Source organism: Spermophilus citellus (genome assembly GCF_964194105.1).
Source record: "Spermophilus citellus genome assembly, chromosome: 3".
Lineage (NCBI taxonomy): Eukaryota > Metazoa > Chordata > Mammalia > Rodentia > Sciuridae > Spermophilus > Spermophilus citellus.
Window position 1 is genome coordinate 76,502,201 of NC_138184.1, and position 23,784 is coordinate 76,525,984.

Here is a 23,784-nt window from a genome sequence, read left to right on the forward strand (position 1 = left end):
TCAAACCATTTGCTCTGTGTAACCCAGTTTGCAAGCAACAGAGCTGGGATGTGAACCCTGGGCTGTGTGGCACCAAAGATGCCTCCGAGGGAAATCTGTGTCACAGGGGGGATCGGATCTTAAAGCATCAATTCTCCTGCAAATCCCACATTGGTGGGAAAAGGTAAAGTGGGCTGTTTGTCCCATTTTACAGATGGGGAAATTGAGGTTGAAAGTAACCTGCTCAAGGTCACAGAGTAAATAGCAGAGTCTGGATCTGAGCTGACTCCAGACATCTCAGTAAGTCAAGCGTTTCTGGGGCGCGTCCCTAGATGTTCGGTTCTCACTGTCTGTGGGTTAAGATGGAGTTTTCCGATCTCTGCTTCAGGGGAAAATCCATCTCCCTGGAAGCCAAAGAACAGCCAGGCCGTTCTCCTGACGATGCAGATTAAAGTCAAGAAGGAAGAGTCACAGACAGGGAAAGGGACAGAAGGCGCAGCCCGGAGGGGGGCTAAAAAGGGCCACGAAGTCAAGACTAACAGAGAGGCGAGCCTCACTTGCACCCGAAGGGACACCCACCCGAGGGCGGCCCCGGGACGAGGAGACCGGGGCGAAGGGCAGTGGTTCTCAGCGGACGCAGACGCGAGTTTGTGGACCTCACACGCAGCGCGCCCCAAATACCCATCCGCAGTCACTTCTCAGCAGCGCCTGCTCCTCCCGCCAGCGACCTAGGCTCCGCCCCCTCCGCTGCTTATTGGCCGTTGCCGGCACGAGACCAATACAAGGGCCAGCCAATGGGAGTGACCCACGGCGCGCCTTTACCAGGGAAGCAGACGCCGATGCGGAAACCCGGAAATGCGAGGGACGGACAAATGAAGAAAGCCAATCCGTCGCGATGAGGGCGGCGGGTCGTCCAATGGCGAGCTTCAGAGGGCGGGGCCAAGGGCAGGCGGCGAAGGATGTCTCGGGAAACAGCAGCCGCCGAGTCTGCGAGCGCCGGGAAGGTGGGAGGAAGGCCCGGCCACCTCGCGCGGTGAGGAGGGGGCATGCCCGAGGGGCTCTGAGGGTGCGTCAGGGCCGCGAGCTCTGGGCGGGATTCTCAAAGGGCCGAGTCTGCAGAGTGACCCTACAGCGGTCCCTTTATCTCTCCGGGTCTGTTTCCCGCTTCTGGGAAAGTGGGCGCCGAGAGATTGTGCCCCCCGCAACGCAGCCCCTTGTCGCACACACCCCTAGTACCGGCGACCTCTAATTTGCCTTTACAGCTGGGTCGAGGAGCCTGTCCTTCGTGGTGGGAAGGCCACCCAGACCACCGGTACCCACACAGCACACCAAGCCGTTTCAGATGTCAGTGGCCACAAGCAGGGTGTCCCCCTCAGCCCCCAAGTCCCGGGATCAGTCAAGCCTGTCCGCGCCCGGGCACCCCAGAGCAGAGCACAAACCCCTGCTAGTAACAACTGAAGGTGAAAGGCCCTGTGGACTTTCAGGAACTCAACTTGCCCTATCTGTGCCTTGGTTTCTTTCATCTGTAAAATGGAGCTATAGGTAGCTAGCTCTTCCTTTATAGGGTGGTTTGAGGATTAAATGAGATACTGCTGTGTAGCATCTAGCTCAGTCCCCAGCACACTATAGTTGCCAAATAAATGCTTATTGTTAGTTTGCGTGCCTGGCCCTTTTACTCCCACTACCAGCCACTGTCACTGAAGTGTAGTAGTCACCCACTCTGGCCCAGGACCTTGGTTCCCCTTGAGATGTTCCTCTGCCCAACCATTTAGTGGGATCCCTGCAGGACAGAAAAGTACGGCCAGAGAGGGGGACAGCATTGTGGGCTCTGTGGCTGAATATCAGGGTGCTGGTAGGGGGAGGCAGACACACATATGGCATTAAATTAGGCCACTAGTCAGTTATGCTCATCAAAGAATGGACCTCAGAACTGCCATGGCCAGTCTGTGTGTGTGTGTGTGTGTGTGTGTCTCCAACACTGGGTGTTCAGAGGCCACAGAGATTTGTGATGAAAGGGGGTCTCTTAGATCTGGGAGGTTCCTGAATTGAAGTCATAGGGCTGTCAGCTTTTCACTTCACCTCCCGACAGTGGGAGACAGACATCATTCCTCCGGTTGCTGATGAAATTGCAGGAGATAATATGTGTCAGGTGCTAAGCCTGGCATATAGTAAATGCTCAATAAACAATGGGAAGCAATAGCAGCATGGCTTGCCTGTCACACTGCCCTGAAAGCGGGCACCAGTCCTCCCAGCCTGGGCCCTCCCCCTCAGAGATCCACTCTGCCTTACCCTACTCCTGGTCCCTTCTGAACTTGAAGGTGCAGGGAGTCACCAAGCCTGTCGCCCTATCCAGGGTCACACAGTGTCTGGGACATGTCCACTCCCCTGCCTCATCTCCTGCAATTCTTGGTTGCTCACAGATCCTGCTCTCTCTCCACCAACTGTTGACACGTGCATGGAGCCAACCCCCAAATCCAGATGACGCTCATGCCAATGGCTACAGTGATGGCGGTGACTGAACCGAAATGGGTCCCAGTTTGGGGCCGTTTCCTATGGGTGACATTGCTGAGCATGGCACTGGGGTCACTGCTGGCCCTGCTGCTGCCACTGGGGACCATGGAAGAACAGTGCTTAGCTGTGCTTAAAGGCTTCTACCTGCTCAGGAGCAAACTGGACAGGGCACAGCATGCTGTCACCAAGTGCACCAGCCCATCCACAGAGCTCAGTGTCACCTCCCAGGACTCGGAGCTGCTGGTGGTCAAAACCAAGGCGTCTCCAGGTAAGATACAGGCAGCCTCTTCACAGTGCTTGTTCGTCCAAGAGTTATTTCTAGAACACCTGTTTCACCCCATGCAGGGCGCGGGGTGGGGGTGAGCAGGTCAGCCCTGAGCGCCAGCCTAGGCAAGCTGATAGGTGACCGAGACTGTGTCACAGGGGTGGTGACCAGGAAGCACACGGGAAGGCTCCCTGGGGGAGGGAGTGCCTGAGCCCAGTCCTGAGCTGACGCTAAGCAGGTGTGGTCCAAGGAGAAGAGGTGAGCAGCAGAGACCACAGGGGAAGAGAGCCCGGGGACACGGAGGGACCCAGAGAAGTGGAGTACCTATGGCTGACACCTGTCACCAGGACGGGACTGGGAAAGGAGGGCCAGGTCCAGAGTGGGGCTCTGCGCCTCCACCAGGGTCCCTCATGCACCAAGGTGGAGCAGCAAGCCTGCCTCTGCCACCAGGTGCCCCAGCTGTGACAGCCAAACATGCATCCAAACATTGCCAGATGTCTCCCAGGCGAGTATGATCGAACCTGTGGGATAAAAGATGGCCAGGGCCACAGGGTCTAGTGGGAGTGGGAGCCACTGATGCCCCAGGCCTGAGGGACGGAGGCCAGGACCAGCCTCAGAGATGGCTGAGCTTCGGAAGGGGCAGGAGGCCACCTGTCCGGAGTCGTGGCTGAGGGGAAGCCACTGGCCATAGTAGCGGCAGACCTGGGAGGGCTAGGGGGCCCAGCTGGTGCCTCCTGGGTGCAGACCTAGGGCAGCAGGGACGACAGCTCCCACCCCATAGGGCTGGGGACAGCAGGGGCGCGGTGACAGACCTGACGGGGACCGGGCCTCGGCTCTCTCCAGCAGGTAAGCTGGAGGCCAGAGCGGCCCTGAACCAGGCCCTGGAGATGAAGCGCCAGGGCAAGCGGGACAAGGCGCACAAGCTCTTCCTGCACGCCCTCAAGATGGACCCGGACTTCGCGGATGCGCTCACCGAGTTCGGCATCTTCTCGGAAGAAGACAAGGACATCATCCGCGCCGACTACCTGTTCACCAGGGCGCTGACCATCTCGCCCTTCCACGAGAAGGCGCTTGTCTACCGGGACCGGACGCTGCCGCTGGTGGAGGAGATTGACCAGCGCTACTTCAGCATCATCGACAGCAAGGTCAAGAAGGTCATGTCCATCCCCAAGGGCAACTCGGCGCTGCGCAGGGTCATGGAGGAGACCTACTACCACCACATCTACCACACGGTGGCCATCGAGGGCAACACCCTGACGCTCTCGGAGATCCGGCACATCCTGGAGACCCGCTACGCCGTGCCGGGCAAGAGCCTGGAGGAGCAGAACGAGGTCATCGGCATGCACGCCGCCATGAAGTACATCAACGCCACCCTGTTGTCCCGCATCGGCTCCGTCACCACCAGCGACGTGCTGGAGATCCATAGGCGGGTGCTGGGCTATGTGGACCCCGTGGAGGCCGGCAGGTTCCGGACGACCCAGGTCCTGGTGGGACACCACATCCCCCCACATCCCCAGGACGTGGAGAAGCAGATGCACGAGTTCATCCAGTGGCTCAACTCGGAGGACGCCATGCACCTGCACCCCGTGGAGTTCGCTGCCCTGGCCCACTACAAACTCGTCTACATCCACCCCTTCATCGACGGCAATGGGAGGACGTCGCGCCTGCTCATGAACCTCATCCTCATGCAGGCGGGCTACCCGCCCGTCACCATCCGCAAGGAGCAGCGGGCCGAGTACTACCACGTGCTGGAGGCCGCCAACGAGGGCGACGTGAGGCCCTTCATCCGCTTCATCGCCAAGTGCACCGAGACCACCCTGGACACCCTGCTCTTCGCCACCACTGACTACTCGGTGGCGCTGCCGGAAGCCAACCCCAACCATTCTGGGTTCAAGGAGACCCTTCCCGTGAAGCCCTAGCCCCGGTGACAAGGCAAGGTAGGGAAGGGATCAAAGAGACAGCATTTCTAGAAACCTCACATCTCCAGAAGCAGAACAGACCTTTGAAGTCTTTACCTCTTTTTTTTTTCCTGGTTAAAAAAAAAAACTAAATTATTAAGCCTTAGTCTCTTTAAGATAATTTATAATTCAACAGTTATTTATTTTCTTCTTTTGAGCAAGCCAGTCATGGGTGGTGTCCACTGTGGCTCTGCTGGTGGCTGCTCTGATCAGTGGTCCCCCCACCGCAGAAGCACTGATGCTCCTGTGTGACCAGAACCCGGGTTCTGGAGCAGAATTTGCACTAAGGCCAGGGAGAGAGGCCAAGTCTTTCTCTGAAACTGGCTGTGAGCAGTGTGTGGCTCTAAGGGGAGTCAGCAGTCCTGAGGAGAAGCCATCCCAGTTCTTGGGAGAGAGAGCATCTTCTTGGGGTTTGGCTCCCCTCTCAAGAGACGAGCGTAGTGGCTTTCCCCAGGAGCGCCACCGTTTGAGGTAGGAAATGAATGTGACATTTCTAGTGAGACTCCTTGCTCGTCTCCGGGAAGGCTCTTTGAGCACCGTTAATTTGCAGACTTGAGTGCTGGAAGCTGTTTTTCATACGGAGACTATTTTTCTAGTTCAGGAGGGGAGGGCGGCCAGCCTGGCTTCTTAGTGCATCAGCTTCTCCTTGCACTCCACTCGCAGCAGCGGGGCCCAGAGCTTTCTCTGGGGCTCAGCGTCCCTGGGTCGGCCACCCCCTGCAGCCGGCTGCCCAGGAGGCCAGCCCTCCCTCCCCCTGCAAGCTCCCTGTTGATCTTAGGGCATATCCAAGAAAGATGCCCCATCAGCCCATTAAGCATTTCTGATACTGAGCTAGAGCCCTGCCACAGCCAAGAGGGTCCCTGTGGGGTGGTTTTGCCCCTCACAGCCCTGGCCTCACCTCACATAGCCCCTCTGCTGTCCAGCCTCCCCTGGAGGAAACGGGAGAGGTTGCCTCCGAGTGGCTGTATTTTTCTAGCAACCTGCAAAATGACACAGTGTCATAAATAATATGGCCAGGTTTCCAAGCTGTCATCTCACAGAAATAGAATCTTCTCTTCCAATCACAGGTGGCACAAGTTCCAATTGGACTGCTGCTAGTTAGTGTCAGAATGGCCAAAACTCACTAGCGTCCTTGCCCAGGGACAGAGCCTGCAGCGTGATGCTGCACTGCACTTTGTCATGGTCGAGAATCACAACGTGCTGTCCTACCTTTGCTTGAGTTCCTGACAGCCATGCGGTCACTGCTCAGACAGCAGCAAATGTCTATAGTCATTCACAATGGCACAGAGTGGTTTTCTGGAAGGTTCAGAAAAATAAGTGCAAAGGCGTATGCAGTGGTCCTTCTGCCCGCGCACCCAGGTGGTATCTTCTGCTGTCTTGGTTTTTAACTGGTGACAAGGAAGCGTGGCAGGAGTGCATGCTTTGTCCTTTAGAATTTGCACTTTAGCTACATGTGAAGGATGTTATTTTAACAAATTACTGATTCTAATAAAGTATTTTATTACATAAAGGTCAGACTCTGCCGCCTTACTCAAAGGGTATTTCCAGTGATCAGAAGGAGAGGGCGCTGTGAACAGCCACCCTGCCCTTACATCATCCTGGGACAGCAGACCTAGGATGGTGGTGTCAGGAGGCAGGACAGAGCTGGTTGCATGAACTGCCTTCCCAGGCTAATGGGCAGGAAATATTGATTTTTTTTTTAACTGATTCAAAATGATTTTTCGTGTCTGTCTTTACCATCAGTTCTTGATTTCTGAGGAAATCACAAAAGCCCCCTCACATTCTCAGAAACCCACGCCACAGCAGCCAACAGCCAGCTTCTCCAGGGTCCTGCTGAGTGTCCAAAGGCTCCTCCATCACCAGCCCACGTGGACAGCCGAAGTGAGGTCGGGCCCCGGCCAACAGCAGGGATCAGGGCAGGGCCTGGGACACAGCCAGAGGTGGGGAGGACACTCAGGCAGGCACAGGTTCCCTCGGAGCCCCCAATCACCTAGCCACCAGCAGGCCTCACAGTGACCAGAAGAGGGACAGACCCAAGAGGCACCAGGCCCATGAGAGGCTCCTACTGCCGACAGCGGCTGCCTGAGCTGCTTCCAGAGGTAATGCCAAGAAAAGGAGTTTGTTTTGTGTAAAGAGAAAGACCAAAGGGGACCCTGCATCTCAAAGGTCCTAAGACATGATCAACCGGCGATCATTTACAAGGAGATACGGACGCTGACTAGACACTCTGGGTCGCCAGTGACCTTAAGGTATCACTGCTAACGTTTCTCAGGGTGAAAACCAACTGGCCCTTAGGTCCTTCTCTCTCAGGTTAGACACACGAGCTGCTATCTGGGCAGGCCTCAAGGTAACATCAGGAAGTGGAAGGGACAGTGAGGCGAGGGCCCTACCGGGCGCAGGAGAGCTGGCACTCGGAGACAGGCAAGCAGGTCTATCTAGTTTCATGGTTCTGCCTGTTCAAAACTTCCTGTTAAAAAATGTCAAGTTATGGGGCTGGGGTTGTGGCTCGGAGGTACGGTGCTCACCTAGCATGCGTGAGGCACTGGGTTCGATCCTCAGCACCACATAAATAAAATAAAGATATTTTTAAAAAAAATGTAAAGTTACAAAAAATGCAGGAAAGCGTGGCTGACGCACAGAAACAGCTTCACAAAACAAACACATGAGGAGCTGGTCTCCACTGCAGGGAAGGGCCCCCACCGTGCTCCCGGGGGCCTGGGTCAGGGCAGGTCCCCCAGCGCAGCCAGGCTGCTTTCAGGCCACTTGCTAAGTGTCTGGTGAGGTGAGAGGTAAAAACGCCAAGTGTCACACCGCCATGAACTCCAGTCCAAGACTGAAGACGCATCGCTGCTGGAGGAAAGTCCCGGGAGGTCGGACTTAGAAAACTCCAGTTTACACCTGCGACCCGTGACCCAAATGCCCATCTGTGATGCACAGCTGAGGACCACGGCAAGGTGACTCAAGAGAACTCCGTTTAATCAACAAAGCTAACTGGGAGAACTGAAGTATTTAAACAAAACCCAAGGCTGAACCCCAATCTCTAGACCCAGAATGACTAGTCACTAGCAAAGAAAATGGTCCACGCGGGATTCCTATAGAAAACACATGTCGCAAATATTTTGCTTTTAGGAAACACAAAACAACAGTCGACGTGTGGTTTACAAATACATAATAGAAAAAAACAACCCCTGTGAACAAAAGCCCACCAAGTGCTGGGTGTGGGGCCCCCACCCCTTACTAAAATAGGCCATTCTGGTGAGTCGCCAGCATCCGCCGTTTCTCATCTTTTAAAAATTAAAAGTGACGGGCACGTGTGCTGTGCAGGATGGGAGAGAAATGTCTTACAAAAAGGGCCAGAGGTGGCCCGAAGCATTGGGACAAGTGGGTCTCAAGAGCCATGTTCCAGTGTCACTTCTGCTCCTCATTCTTCAGGACACAAAAGTCCGTAGGGACAGGCACCCTGCCGGCTGTGCCCTGCTCCACTGCCCTCAATGTGAGGGAGCACTGGGCGCCTCTTCCCCTGGACACTGCCCCGTCTGAGCCCCGCGGAGTCCAGGGGTGCAGGGGTGTGCACAGCCCCTCCTTGGCCCAGGCGCTGCTGGGTGCTGGGTGGGCTGCCTGACCAGCGGGAAGTAAGGCATTTCCTGTCCTTCACAGCGTTGCTTTCACTTTCTCAGAAGCAACTTGGCAAAATCAGCATTGGACATCTTGGGCGCCTCAGCGGCCTCAGAGGTGGGGACTGCTGGGCGCGGGGCAGGGCCGTTCTCGGCCTGACCGGTAGCAGCACCCGGGCGTTGCAGGGCACGCGGCAGCAGAGCGAGCTGGGTCCTTCCCTTCCCCCGCCTGCAAGGACAGACACAGAATGCACCCTGAACAAGGGCTCGTGGCTCCAGACTGAATCATGCAGCAAGCCAGGGGAGCCCCAAGCACCCCAAGTTAAGGACAGGGATGGAGTGGCTTCTAGTATCCGCCTCCCGGGTTCCAGCCCCACTACCACAAAACACAAATTTAATTAAAAAAAGAGCTGTCTAAATTAGCCAGAATTAAGAGATGAAATATAAAAACAAGGCTGATGAGATGAGCCTTGTATCCTGGCTAGTAAAAGGAAATGCACTCGACAAACTCTGCCTGTTCACAATTCAGATGGAGACCAGCCGGGTGCGACACACTGGTGGGAAGAAATGCCGCCATCTCATTGGCTCTTCTGTATCGGGCACAGAAGGGCATGGCCACAGCCAAGGGGGAGTCCAGCAGAACCGACTCAACCTAGACCAAGAGCAGGGAAGGGTGACAGCCAGAGATTTCCGTTTGACTGTGTTCTGGGGTGGGGTGGGTCAGCCGGGCTGGATCAATGGGTTTTAATATTTTCCCCTTTTTTTCTCCCCATTTTTTCTCAAAGTCTTGCCATGTAGCCCGAGTTCCTTTAGGAACTTGGGATGGGACTGTCAGAAGCTCCCGGCATCCACACTGGGGGAGCAGCGGGCCATCTGCTGGACAGGTAGCCCTAGAACAGGCAGGTTCTAGGAGTAGGAGGCGGCAGGGGATTCCCTGCCGTGGGGCTGGAGGTGGCCGGAAGCCAGGCGGCGTCTCTGCTGCACCTGGAGCTGCAAGGCCCTGCTGAGTCCCCCAGTGAAACATCACTGGGTCCTCCACGCCCCCTCTATTTTGCTGTGTCATTGTGGACAGTGCCCCACCCCATCTTCATGTAACTTAACAAACGCTCACCCTAGATTTTTATTAGCCAAAATGTTTTTGTTCTGAATAACATTGTTACTGGGCCAAAAGACAGGCCAGGAGCTGGGGCAGCCTCTGCTTGGGTTTGGTTGAGACAAACCTGGAGGATAAAGCACAGCTGTCCACTGCATTATCTGAGCAAAAAACTACCATAAATAACTTTGTCTTTTGTCAAATAAAGTTGTTCTCCTTTTTGTTTATAAAAAAAAAAAAAAAAAACCAAGGCTGCCATCTCTTGGACGCTACTGTGTGACCATGCCATCCTGTCAGCCCCACAAGGAGAAGAGAAAAGCCCAGCTCGTGTGGAGATGACAGCTACAACCCAGGAACAGCAAGCAGGACAGTCATTGGGTTTTATCTTCAGGTTAATCAGCAAAGGGGACTTCAAAATAACTCCTGCCTCAGCGCTTTTCACTTCAGAATGAACGACACATGTAAACTGGCAAACAGCAGCAGGTCTGCCTCCCAGGCCCACGCCCTCTGGGACTCGCTGGGGAGCCCGTGCTCCAGCAGAAAAACCCCAGGATCACTGGAGGAGCAGCGGGGCCTGGCCTCCCGTCCTGACTCCCCAGACCTGCCAGCCCTGGAGGCCCCCTGCCGCATGCTGCCAGCACAAGCCCCACCAGACTGGCAAGGGACACTTACGCTCCATATATCTGCCGTGGCACCATGGGGCCACCTGGTGCTCTCCTGGCCTCTGGCTTCTCTGGAACTTTCCTCTGAGGGGGGTTACTGATGGCCACTTTGATGACATTCTCTTTGACTGTCATGCCGTCCATCTTCATCACAGCCTGCGAAGCCTGGGACTCATTTTCATACTCCACGTAGGCCAGACCCTTGGGGGAAGAGACCAGGGCAGTCAGGCGCACAGACCCAGGACGCAACGTCCTCCCAGGACCAGGGAGCCTGGCATCCTCGGGAAAGCAGCAGACAGCCCATCAACTGGTCCCCTCCCCACTGCTGACACCCCCTGTCCACAGTTCACTCCAGGCCCCACTCGGCTTCACTACGGCCCTCCTGATTTTCACACCAGAAAAACCTTTCTGGGATTGGCACACCCTGGGCTTGCTCAGAAGAAAAAGAGACAGGCAAAACCCCGAGGAGAACCAGAGGGGGCGGGGGTCCTCTTCAGTCCCTTCAGTGTCTTCAGTTCTCAACCTGACTGGGGGTGAGGTTTGAAAAGAAATCCAAAATCATGCTTAAAAACACGACTTGAGAGGCTGGGATTGTGGCTCAGCATGTGCGAGGCTCTGGGTTCGATCCTCAGCACCACATAAAAATAAACAGACAAAATAAAGGTATTATGTCCAACTACAACTAAAAAATATATTTAAAAAAAAAAAAAAAAACACTACTTGAAATGTGGTGCAAAAGGGCCAAGGGCAGAGGCACACGCCTGAGGCCCTAGCCACTTGAGAGGCTGAGGCAGGAGGATCACTCAAGCACAATAATTGGAGACCAGCCGAGATGACACACCAAGACCCCGACTCAAAGAAACACACCCGTGGGCTGGGCTGGGGCTCAGAGGGAGAGCGCTTGCCTAGTACAGGTGAGGCACTGGGTTCCATCCTCAGCACCACATAAAAATAAAATTTAAAAAAAAGATATTGTGTGAAAAAACACATGTATCACTAAAAAAAAATACGCACATATACACACATATGCCTGTATATACATGTAGGTGTGCATACACACACGCACATGGTGCAAGAGGAATTAACAGGATGTGGAGGGGCAGGAGGGGGGGAGAAGAGCAGACCAGTGGAGGGACTACGGGCACTGGCTGGAGGCCCGGGAAGGAGAAGAGTGGGGGGGTGACACTGCAGCCAGGGGCCACACTGTGGCTTCTATGAAGGCTAAAACTTACTTTCCAAATGCCTTTTTCATTTTTGGTACATTTGTTATTTAAAGTTAGTCCGATCCACATGGAAGTGCAGCCAAGCGAGCTCCTCCTCCCATCATATCACCACCCTGTCTTAGGAGACAAGCCAGGAGCCCCTCCAGCTCAGAAGGCTAGGTGCCATCTGCACCAACACAGACCTTTGGTTTGCCAGCCCGGTTGGTGACCAGCCTGAGGTCCTTCACAGTGCCATGGGCCTTACAGATGTCCTCCAGTTCCTCTTTAGTGCAGGAGAAGGGCAGGCCGGAGATGAAGAGCTTATGTTTCTCCAGGGCGGTGCTGTACCGGAACACCTGGGGGAGGGAGGGAAGGGAGGACCCCCGTCAGGCCAGGCAGCGCGGACTCGGTCACCCGGGGCACGCCCCGCCAGGCAGCCTAGAGCCGGACCTGGGATTGGAACCTAGTAACAGAGTCGCCTGGCAAGTCACTTCAGGCCTCAATTTTTCCTCCAAAAAATGGCAAGAATAAAAGCAGCCATTTGCAGAGGACGGGTGGGCAGCCACAGCAGCACGGTCTCCTGCCACTCAGCACCCATCATCACCACCACCTAGTCAGCTGGTCCAGCTCAGGACACCGGGCCCTGCGTCGGTGCCCACACAGACCAGCTCCCTGCGGGGCGGCGGGTGAAACCCGAGCATGGGGGAGCATGCGGAGCGCAACCCTCCATAGCAGACCTTAAAATCGGGGTTCTTGCTCTTATCCACACAGGGGGATACGAACATCGGCCTCCCTTCCATGTTCTTCCGGTCCAGCTCCAGGGCCTTCAGGGCAGACTGCTCTTCTTTGAACTCCACGTAGCAGTAGCCTCGAAAGTCCCCGCGGTTGCTGAACACGGGCCGGATCTCCACCACCTCCCCACAGGCCTCGAAGAGAGGCCGGAGCTTGGCAGCGGGCTCCCCCATGCTGTAGGGCAGGTTGCTGACGAAGACGGTGACGCTGTCCTTGCTGCTGTCGTGCAGCACCTTGGGCACCTCCCGCCTCAGGGCAGCGGCCTTCTCCTTCTGCTTGGAGGGGGGGCCAACGTCCACAGGGGCAGGCTTCTCGGGGAGCCCCTTCTCCTGGCCCGCGTCTGGCTCTGGCCCGGCCGGGGCCACGCTGTTCTCCACCCTCCTTCGCTTGGAAGGCTGCTCTGCAGGTGGCAAAAGACAAGCAGTGATGGTTGGCTGTCCATCGGCTGCCCGCCTTCAGCACGCAGTGCGGGGACCCCTCTCCCGCCACAGACAGGAGTCTGCAGCAGACACCAGGGTGGCAGGCCCCGGCCCCTAGAGGTCTTCCACGACCCTGTTGACCCGCCCCGCAATTTTCTGAGCCCCCATTACAATGCAGTGCGTGGGCCACATCATGGGGAAGTAATGACAAATCCCCACGTACACTCTTAATTGCAGAGGTGGTCAGAGGCCCGCCTCGGGTCAGCAGGGTCCCTCTACCCTCCCACAGAGCCCGGGCAGCACAAGGGCAGACCTGAAAGCCACACAGAAACCACACCCGGTAAAGGACATGCAGGCGCCACAGAGACACCTGGAAAGCACAGCCGCGGGCCTTCTTCCCACGACACTCTGGGCGCTGCCTCGCGTCCTGCAACAGACCCTCCCCACGGCCCTGCAGAGGGCCAGCAGGCCTCATCTCCACGCAGCCCTCCCATCAGTCCCCCCGCTGCTCCCCGAAGGCACCTGGGCCCTCGAGCTGCATTCAACAGCTCGCCCAGCTGCATGGCTGGCCTGTCCCCACCACTGCCTCGGCCCTTCTGCCAGCATCTGGGATCACACCCAATCCTGTGCTCTCAGAGCAGAGCTGTCCGTGCAGCCATGTTCCCTCGCAGCTCTCTGCCCGGGGCCCCTCCTCCCTGTCCTGGCCAGAAGCCGCATCCCTTCTCTCTCGAAGCCTCCTGGCAGGGAACTGAGCCTGGCGCCTCTGGCCTCCGCCTGGATCTCAACCTCCCCACAGTCCTGACTGCTCCCAAGTCCATCCACCTTACCCTGTAACTTGGGGGCTCTGAGGGCAGTGGCCACAGTCAGTCACTTCTGAAGGCCCAAACAGGTGTGCAAAAAAGGCCAACAGAATGGAGGCTGCGTCTGCACCTCCCTCTGTGGCCACAGCTACGCTAGGGAAACACTCAGAGGCTCTAATGTCCCAAGACGATTCTTCACTGTGACAGGATCACTTCAGACCTCACCTGCCAGGAAAGACCAGCTGGGAGCCCGACCTCAACACCACCGGGGGCTGGGCCAGGAGGCACCTATGGGGCACAGCGGCTGGTGCTGGCACTGGAGCCCAGTGGGAGGGGGACGTGGGTACATGGGTTGGTGACAGGGGCCCAGCTTGGGATAAAGCAGTCAGGATGGGAGGGAGAGGAAGACACCCAGGCAGGAGGGCCCTGGGCATGGCCTGACAGGACATGAAGCCCAAGTGCCGGGCACACCGGCTGTGGAGGGCAGCACCCAGAGCGGGCACGGGAGGCCCAGAGGTGAGGGGAGCAGCAGGCCAGGAGCCGGGCACACAGCCAGGGGACAGACAGCGCAGGTGAGCATGCTGAGGGTGACAGGAGCAGGTTTCTCAGGTGAGAGAAGGGCACGGTGAGCACTAAACGGCAGAAAACCAGAAGGAACACTGTGGTGTGGACTCGGGGTTCCCAGGACCCACGTTTACACACGTTCCACACAAACAGGTGTCCCCAGCACGAGCACTCAGAGGCCTGGGAGCACAATCCCCAATAGCAGTGAGGACATCTGGCACCTGCCAAGTGCCACGCAGTGTCCCTGGAGAACAGGGACCCTAGGCTGGGCCACCAGAGGATGCACTACCTGAAAGGACACAAGGGGTAAGACTGCAAGAGCAGGTCCAAGGACACGGAGGCCCGCTCGCAGGAGCTCCTGGAGCCAAACTGGGACAAGAGCTTCAACATAAATGACCACACTAACAGACTGTAACCAAGGAAGACCGGGGTCCATGATCCTTGGGACACGGAGGAGGACTCAGAAGTGAAGAGAACCGGGTCTTAGCTCCTCTCAATAAGGCAGAGGCCCATCAGGAGAAAAGAGCAAGCCAGCAGGCGCCACCTCAGTCACATCACCAAGGTGACCCAAATCACATGCCACCGGAAGGGATTCAACGGGAAGGTGCTATTCCTGCCGAAGAGGCGTGACCTGACTGGGCATGAGGGCCATCAGGAAACCCACACGGAGGAACCTTCTCCAAGTAACTGGCCTGACTTCTTCAAGTGTCCTGGTCAAGGGAGCCAAAGGGACATTGCAGACTGGAGGAGACTCGAGACACGGGTCAGCTCAACACAAAACTAGATCCTCCTATTGAAAGGACACCAGCAGCACCAAAGGCAGGCACTGGGGGGTCTGAGGATCCACAGGCAGGAATGGAGGTGAGCTGCTCCTGGCTCTTGGTTTTGGGGGTTGGAGTACCAGGGACTGAGCCCAGGGGTGCTTAACCACTAAGCCACACCTCAGCTCTTTTTGTTTTCTATTCAAAATCTGCGCCCCCTGCCTCGGCCTCCCCAGTTGCTGGGATTACAGGCGGGCAGCACCACGCCCGGCCGGGCCCCGATGGCAGCCAGGTTTGCGGGACACGCTCTGAGAAGTGCACAGGCGGTGGGCAGCGTGAAGTCCACACGGCCTCAAGTGGGCCGGGGAGAAAGTCTTTGTACCCTTTTTGCGAATTCTCTGGAGGTTTGGGGGTGTCAAGGTAAAGCCTCTGAGCAGCCCTCTACCTTCGCCGTCCTCGCCCCACTCCTTGCCCTCCTCGGCCTTGCGCTTGTCCCCGCCGCCGCCCGGCTGCTGCTTCTTTCTCAAGGCTTTCTTCTCCGCTCGCATCCTCTTGCGCTGCTCCGCCTTCTCCTCTTCCTGCTGCGCCAGAGCCGCCTCCTTCTCTGCAGCCTGGAAGGGCAAGGGGCAATGTTGTTTATGTTAAATGTAATGGACATTATTTTTAAAGAATATTTAAGAACCTATTTCTTGGCTGGGGATATAGCTCAGTTGGTAGAGCACTTGCCTTGCCTCGGCTTGTGAGAGGATGAGACAGGGAAGGGGAAGGGCAGATGGGTGGGCAGGCGCTGCCAGCAGCCCCACCGCCAGCACCCAAGGCCCACAGGGTCTGGACCTCAAACCCATGCTCACAACGCCCTCAGCCTGTCCCCCAAGAGGAAGGAGAAATCGGTCCACAGGACCAGGGTCCCTAGCAAGGCCGACAGAGGCTCCTTCTCATTCTTTCCCATCTATTCCCATGAATTTGGGGACCAAAATTCCCCCAGTACATTGTTAAAGCCAAAGTGTTCAGTGAATGTAAAAAGATACAAGTTGAAACACTGATTCAGTATTTTATACCTCACATGCCTATGGCTCACGTGCATCTCTTATGAAGGCCTAAAGGTTTTTTTTTTTTTTTTTTAATTTTTTTTTTAATATTTATTTTTTATTTCTCGGCGGACACAACATCTTTGTTGGTATGTGGTGCTGAGGATCGAACCTGGGCCGCACGCATCCCAGGCGAGCGCGCTACCGCTTGAGCCACATCCCCAGCCCGGCCTAAAGGTTTTGAAGAGAAACACCCACACCAAACAGGCAAGAGCTCGAGGGGCTCCAGAGACCCCGACACGCATCACCGTTACCTTCACCCTCTGCTCGGTCACACGCGCCAACCGGGTCTCAGTTTTCTGAACAGCTATGTCCCAGTCTTCTAAAGTACCTTGATGGGAAGAGAAGCAAAAGTTTACTCCTTCTGTTTTTGAAGGATTTAAAAACATACATTTGTCTTATTTTCCCACACCTCCAGAAGCCACCTCTCCCTAATCACAAGAACTGGAGAGTTCCTCGACTTAAAAAATTTAATTCACGTAGGCTTCAAGTTTAGAATTCAAATCGTCCCAGATATGCTTCAATTGCCCCTTTTATGACTTGAAAGCCAGGATCTGGGGGCTGGGGATGTGGCTCAAGCGGTAGCACGCTCGCCTGGCATGCGTGCGGCCAGGGTTCGATCCTCAGCACCACATACCAACAAAGATGTTGTGTCCGCCGATAATTTTAAAAATATATATATATTAAAAAAAATTCTCTCTCTTTAAAAAAAAAAAAAAAAGAAAGAAAGCCAGGATCTGACCTCTTATGGCAAAGATCATGAAAATACTCGGATATGAAAGGTCACGAGACATTTGCACTAAGACTGAACAATGTTAAGAGTGACCAAATGTTGCAGAGCTGTTCCTGTTGCTGTCTGGGGGTCTGATCTCCAAGACTGAGGCTCACACCCCCAAACCAGACAAATGCCCGCAGATAAATTCTCGTTGGTCCCTCCTGGCTCTCGTTCATCTCCACAAAGGACACGGGCGTGACGCCAGAACTCAGGGGCTGCTGCCGCTCCCAGCACCCTGACACTGCACACAACGTGCTCGCTAGAGCAGAGCTCTCCACCAAGGGACATCTGACAGCGTGGGCAGGCATGTTTGACTGTCATGGTTGGCTGGGGCGAGGGCTACTACAGCTTCTAACAGGCAGAGGCCAGAATGTGGCTAAGTGTCCCATAACATACAGGACAGCACAGAGCGCCACAAGAAGCCCTGGTCTGGGGCCACACCTCAGAGCCTGGCAGCTGGAGACTGAGCAGAGTCCCAGGGCTTACTCCCTCCGCAAGGCCTCACGACAGTCTAATCACACAGCACCACCTGCCAGGTTGTGTCATGGCCACTGCCACAGGGCCACAGTTGGTCCTTACAGACCATAAAGATGCTCCCACTGGAGACAGAGCCACAAACAGGTGGAATCCAAGCCCGTCGGGGCCGAGGTCGCACCTTCCATCCTCTCCATGGTGAGCAGCACCTCACACACGTGCTCGGGGTAGTCGCTGGTGCACTGCACGGCCCGGTGCAGAGCCTTGCGGCAATGCTGTGTGTCGCCGTGCGCCCTAGGACAAGAAGCAGAGAGTTGCTGCCACCAGGGTGTAAAGCAAAGTGCACAGGAAGGGAGGGCTGCTTCCACGGTGGGCTCCCCAGATACTAGTTTCCCAGGGGACCCCGCTTTCCTCCTGCCTCCACCAGTCCCCTCAGCCGCCCAGGGAGGCGTTGTCGGGACGGCCCTGCAGGTACCCCTGGAGAATGTCCCCAGGGTTCAGTCAGCAGCCAGGGTGTCCGTCTCTGTAGCACATGGAGGTGCAACACGTGGGGCAGAGGCCCAGCAGGTCTAGTCACTTGACAAGAGAAATCCCACGCAGTCTAACCAGGGGGACACACCCGCCACGCCTTCAGTCAGAGCATTTGGTGGTGACGTGGAAAGACGCCACCAGTCGCGACACACAAAACAAGCCTTTAACCTCAGTTATGTTCCCGTTTGTTTTTTAAAAAGTACCAAAGTACACAATTATTGTGAAAATGGATTAAGACACTCAGAAAAAATTCAGAGTGTGGTTCCCAAAGTACGACCCATGTACCCCGAGATCTCTTGGCTCCAGGACCCTCTCTGGGGGTCTGCAAAGTCAGAGGACCAAAATGTCACTGGATTTGTTCACTGTGTGACATTTGCATGGTGGCTCTTCATACAAAGTAAGGCAGACACACCTGTTTAACATGCTGTGAGACACACTGGGAAGTACACATAAAGCACCTCTGTTGACACTGAAGGACAAAGAAAAGTGTTGCAAAGAAAAGCGTGTGGCACTATTTGAGTCGCGACCTGAATTGGTCACTTTTTTTTTCACAGAACAGTTTTTACTTGAAAGAACAGCTGAACGACAAACTATGGGCACTGAGACTGTGTTTCACATGTTACTTCCGAAAATTAATGAAGTCAGTCTGCCACACCAGAGAAAACCACTGATGCCACTTGTTGCCAGTGATAAAATCTGAGCTGCTAGCTGGGCAAGCTCGGCACGCCGTCACCCCAGCACCTCGAGGCTGAGGCAGGAGGAGCGTAAATTCAAAGCCAGCTTCAGCCACTTCACGAGGCCCTAAGCACTCAGCAAGACCCTGACTCTAAATAAAAAGGGCTGGGGATGTGGCTCAGTGGCTCACTGCCCCAGGATTCAATCCTGGAACCAAAAACAATCAGAGCTTCTAGGTGAAAATTAGAGTTTGGGAAAATCTGCATGTGCCACTGTGAGTCTGAAACATTCCTACTTAAAAGACTTTTCTACCAAGTGCAGTAAGGATGTGAACAAATACAGTGTTTTTATACTGTACAATTAAATGTGTCAACACGTGGAAAGCTGCGTGATCATCAGGCACGATGTCCAGAATCTCAGCACCGGGTACAAGTCCATGTAGGGCTGGGCTGGGGCTCAGCGGGAGAGCACTTGCCTAGCACCTGTGAGGCGCTGGGTTTGATCCTCAGCACCACATACAAATAAATACATAAAATAAAGGTAGATTTCATCTACAACTCAAGAACAATTTAAAAAAAAAGTCAATTCAAAGTGTGAATTAAAGCCAGGCGTGGCATCTGTGTCTGTGATCCCAGCACTGAGGCTGAGGCAGGAGGATCACTTGAGTCCAAGAGTTTGAAAGCAACCTGGGCACCATAGCAACCCTCCCCACCCACCACCACCCCACCAAAAAAAAAAAAACAAACCTAAGTGCAAACTAGACACATAGATATTAATGTAACTAATTAGGGAATATTCATTAACGTGGTTTCAGATATACATTCTAAATGACATTTAAGAACCTATTTCTTGGCTGGGGATACAGCTCAGTTGGTAGAGTACTTGCCTTGCCTCGCATGCATAAGGCCCCGGGTTCAATCCCCAGCACCACCATAAAAAATAAATAAATAGATACTACATATTTATTTCATTATTTGTACATAAAAATGATATTTATTTTATTATTTATAAATACTGAAATCTGTGTTTCACATATTTATATTTATTTACATTAATTTGTTTATTTGCTTATTTATTTTGTGGTGCTGGACACTATGCATGCAAGGTCTCTACCAACTGAGCTATATTCCCAGCCTATGATCTTTAATTAAAAAAAAAAAAAAAAAAAAAAAAGAACTTAAGTAATTACTTAAACCAGGCATGGTGGCACACTCTTATAATATAATCCCAGCAGCTCCAGAGGCTGAGACAGGAGGATTACAAATCCAAAGCCTCAGCAACCTAGCAAGGCTGTCTCAAAATATAAAATGAAAAGGGGCTGGGGGTGTGGCTCAGAGGTTCAATCCCTGATTTAAAAAAACAAACAACAAAAAAAAAACTATTACTTGTTGCATTCAGCCAAGTCTGAAAGGAGAATATCTACCATTAACTGAAAGACTACTAAACAGCCCTTTCTTTCCTAACCTCATCAGTGTGAGGCCAAATTCTCTTTATACTTTCCAATGAGAATAATCATAGCAGATGAAGAAACAGACAAAAAATTCAGCTGTCTTCCACTAAGCGAACTGAAGAGACAGCAAAAAGAGAAGACCGTACCACTTTTCTCACTAAACTGTTTTAAAGTTTGGAAAACAATCATTTCTCCAAGAACTGTTGTTTATGTTAAATGTAATGGACATTATTTTTAAAGAATTAACAAAAAATATTTTAAATTTCTGTTTTTCTAATTGGATGAATATTGATATAATCCACACAGATGAAAACTCTTTGGGGCCTCCCAGTTTTAACAGAGTAAGGGGATGCTGCGACCAAAAGGCGTGAGAACCGCTAATCTAGAGAAACAGTCAACAAGCTTCAAAAGTGGCCCTCTCTGGGGTCAGGGTAAGAATGTCCATCACAGATTTTTCTATCATATATTTTTGTCTCTGTGCTTTTTCAACTTGAGCACAATTGCTTTTTTAAATAAGGGAAATAATAAAACACTCAAAAAAGGAACAAAGTAGTACAGAAATACATATGACATGAAATATCCAAGACATACTGAACAGAATAGCCGGTCACATTCTCTGTCCCTTCCCCATGTGATAAATATTAGTGGACAGATAGTCAAATTCCAACAGTTTTAAAGGTTTGAAAATTATGTACACTATAACTGCCTTTCCATTTTAAAGAAATTTGAGCACCAAAAAGTCTCAAAAAATACACCCCAAAACCCTAACAAACAAGCTAGAGGTGTAGCTCGGTGACAGAGAGCTTGTCTGGCATGGTGAGGTCCTGGGCTGTGTCCCTACTGCCACAAAAATAAACATGAACTGACCCTGGTTAAGTATGAGTCACAAGTTTTCAATTACTTTGAATTTTCTTCTCTTTGCTTTTTAGTGCTATTTTCTTATAAAATCAAATATAATTTTTTAAAAGATCCCAAAAGAATCAAATAAAATATTCATGTCCAAATAAAAGAACAAAGAATTAAAAAAAAAAAAAAGAGCCCCATGGCCTGAAGAGTCCCCCACAAAATGCTGTTAGCGTCTCCAGCCCCACCCACTGGTCAGACAGGAATAAGGACTGCCAACGCAGCAGGAGTCACCCATGACACCCCCTCCAGCCCCGGGCGGTTACCTTTCCAGGTTGTAGTACTCCAGCCACATGTTGGCGTACTTGGCGTTTCCTTTGGTCATGATGCTGTCCCAGAGTTCCCGAGCTTTCTGCATGTTATTGCACAGTCGCGCCTGCGAGGCAGCAGCAAGCCCAGTGAGGAAGGACCCGGCCATCTCGACATCAGCACTGTCACAAAGCCTGCTCACAGACACGCCTGAGGAGCCCCCCACTGCTACCAGCGTCGCATGCACTCCAGAGGGTTCCAGGCTTCCCCCTGTGACAACAGGCCAACCACTGGTGCCCTCTGCTGCGGCAAGCCTCAGAGGACCTGCCGAGGCCTCTTGTGAACAGAGCGGCACACTCCAGTGCCCACTCAACAGCATGGGAGGAGGGTCATTTGCTTTCTGTTTCTACTGAGCTTCATTGCAAGGGTTCAAGTTCAGAGCAATGCACAGACAGAACGACTGACCTGGCATTAGACACCAGTTAATAAGCACCCTGACCTAAGGCCCCTAGCCTGAGCATGTTGCCCAACCTCTCTGAGCCTGGGATCCTCGTCCTTAAAGTACCCACAAGCCAGACCACCTATACAGAAACTACCTGGCAAGCGTGAGCTGCTTTGGCCTGACTCGCTCAGAGTACTCCATGGCTAAATCAGTTTGATGTCCCTGGATCGAAATAACATTCCCTATATCCACTCATATTTTTGCCAAATCATCCTCTTCTGCCTGGATTAAGACCTGAGCAGCGCAGACAGCCTCTGTGCGACTCCCACATGCAGCCCGCTCCCGCGCAGGAAGCAACAAGGGAGGGGGACCTAGCACTAGAGGACCTAGCCACACGGCCCAGAGTCTGTCCCCACCAAGACAAAAACAAATGTTCAGGGTAGGGTTGGAGCTTGGGCTCAGTGGGAAAGCCCTCGCCTGGCTTGTGTGAGGCCCTAGGTTCGAACCTCAGCACCACATATAAATAACAAAATAAAAGATCCACTGACAGCTTAAAAAAAAAAAAAAAATGTCCACCATGCTAGGTAAATAACACAAATCCTTAAGACTCTAGAACACCCCGGGATTCTAACTGTATTCCACAACACTATTAATAAGGACTCTTCAGAGGTGAATGAAACTCAAGAAATGTCCACAGGTTTACCTCGATCCTAGCCCAGTTTTGCATGATCACGCAACTCGGATCTCCACTCTCATTGAACCCTTTAAGAATGGAATTAGTGCAAATCAGAAAGGAGTCCGAGGCAAACCCTGTCAGCTGGGCAGGCAGGGCAGAGAGCGCAGGCGGGCAGGGAGGGCAGGAGGGCAGGGGGGCAGGGGGGCAGGAGGGCAGGAGGGCAGGTGGGCAGGAGGGCAGGGGGGCAGGGGGGCAGGGGGGCAGGTGGGCAGGAGGGCAGGCGGGCCGGACTCACTCTCCTCGACCTCCTGCTGCAGGTGCTCCAGAGCACGCGTGAACGCCGACCGCAGCTCCTCCAGCTCCTTGCTGGAGTCTGTTGGAAATCGCAAAAAGGGTCGTACAGAGTCACCCAGGCTGCCACTTTTTTTATTGTCATTTAATCCTATACCTGCCTGGAAACCCAACCTGCGCCTGGCATCAGGCAGAAGATCAGAAACAATAGCCCCATCCCCGCTCTTCCCACAGAAGGGAAGAATGAGATAGGGGAAGGACACAGTGGGGACAGAGGGCAGAGCCAGAGGTGCGCACAGGGGACGTGGGGAACCACAGCAGGAGGGGGGTCTCCCCAAATGAGCTGGAGGCCAGAAGGAGCACGGCTGAAGGCCACCTGCACAAAATAACCACTGTGAGGTGCCCACGCACACGTTGGGGTTCCTCTTTTCTTTTGGGGGAGCAGGGTTGGAGCTGGGCATCAAGCAGGGGTCCTGCAAAGAGCCAAACAGCTAAAGGACATCATCAGCCTTATTTTAAAAACTATCTGGAACTTATTGAAAAAAAAAAAAAAAGAGAGAAGAAGAAGTGAAAACTGAGAGAGGAGGCTGCAGGCTGGCAGGAGCCACAGGAACCTTGGGCACCTCTCCACAGCGCACTGATGCCTGGGGGTGGGGGGGGCCAAGGCCTGGCCTGGGGAACTAAACCATGGCACCCAAGAGGTGTCGGGAGAAGCCCAAATTCCAGGGAGAGCGGGTGCTACGGTACCTTGCTTGAAGTCCACCCTCCTCCTCAGGTAATCCAGGTACGCCTGCCAGATCTCCACGTAATCGGTGGCCTGGATGAAGCCAGCATTCAAAGCCTTCTCAAAGGTCACTGAAGTTGGAGAAAAGGTCAGGATTCAGTGCCAATTCAAAAAGATGCTCATATAAAGTTAATAAGCTCTGCTGACTACAGAGCACCTCGTGACTTAGAAAACAGAAGTGAAATAAGCTGGAGAAAAATGCTCCAAAGGGAGGCTCACATGACACCGCAGACAGTGCTCTGGGAGGCCTCACTCCAAAGACGCCCTGCAAGGAGAGTCCCGGATGGAGAACAGACCACCGCTTCTTTACAAATGATCCCAATTAGTCTTAGCATGTTGGAAAGATCTAGGAGCCACCAACACAGCCAGCTTACCTCCACTCAGAGCCCCTTTGGTCACTAGTACTCAATATTCCAAGAAAACCCTGGGGAATGCTGACTTCATGACTTTTCCCAGTTCCATTTCTCAGTTGGGACAAAAAGCTCAGAAAGTCTTCCCACAAAAACACACGCACCAGAAATCACTCGATGCTCAACTCCATGCCTCTCCATGGCCAGGAGGTAGCGGCTCCACAGGGCAACAGTCCAGGGGCAGTTCCTAACAGCACGGCTGTGTACAGACAAAACCAGATCCTTCACTTTCAGCTGCCGATCCTAGGAGAAAGAAGTCCAGGGTGAGAAGACAAAATGTTCTTGTTGAGACTTCATCATCGGGCTGGGGATGGGGCTGGGGCTCAGCTACGGAGCGCTTGCCTAGCACATGTGAGGCACTGGGTTCAAGTCTCACCACTATATATAAATAAATAAAATACAAGGTCCAGCAACAA

At 53.6% G+C, this 23,784-nt stretch overlaps 2 protein-coding genes across 3 annotated transcripts in view; one reads left to right on the forward strand and one right to left on the reverse strand.

The window, feature by feature from the left end:
- The first annotated feature begins 826 nt into the window (after positions 1-826).
- On the forward strand, positions 827-7,298 carry FICD (FIC domain protein adenylyltransferase). Its single transcript, XM_081285307.1, has 3 exons — positions 827-1,012; positions 2,400-2,758; positions 3,599-7,298. Exons 2-3 carry the CDS (start codon positions 2,458-2,460, stop codon positions 4,672-4,674), a joined length of 1,377 nt encoding a protein of 458 aa, XP_081141433.1. The 5' UTR covers positions 827-1,012; positions 2,400-2,457; the 3' UTR covers positions 4,675-7,298.
- A 352-nt stretch (positions 7,299-7,650) lies between these two features.
- SART3 (spliceosome associated factor 3, U4/U6 recycling protein) overlaps positions 7,651-23,784 on the reverse strand; it is a 36,686-nt gene continuing 20,552 nt past the window's right edge. Inside the window, exons 8-19 of one of the 2 annotated variants that reach the window (XM_081285306.1) lie at positions 23,473-23,611; positions 22,922-23,029; positions 22,179-22,256; positions 21,911-21,969; positions 20,783-20,892; positions 17,139-17,251; positions 15,963-16,039; positions 15,066-15,231; positions 12,022-12,476; positions 11,488-11,640; positions 10,093-10,283; positions 7,651-8,556 (exon numbers count right to left, since the gene is read on the reverse strand). In XM_081285306.1, the coding sequence (XP_081141432.1) occupies positions 8,379-8,556; positions 10,093-10,283; positions 11,488-11,640; positions 12,022-12,476; positions 15,066-15,231; positions 15,963-16,039; positions 17,139-17,251; positions 20,783-20,892; positions 21,911-21,969; positions 22,179-22,256; positions 22,922-23,029; positions 23,473-23,611 (1,827 nt within the window). In that variant the 3' untranslated portion in view covers positions 7,651-8,378. The remainder of the gene's footprint in view (positions 8,557-10,092; positions 10,284-11,487; positions 11,641-12,021; positions 12,477-15,065; positions 15,232-15,962; positions 16,040-17,138; positions 17,252-20,782; positions 20,893-21,910; positions 21,970-22,178; positions 22,257-22,921; positions 23,030-23,472; positions 23,612-23,784) is intronic. The other variant, XM_081285305.1, reaches the window with a different exon arrangement.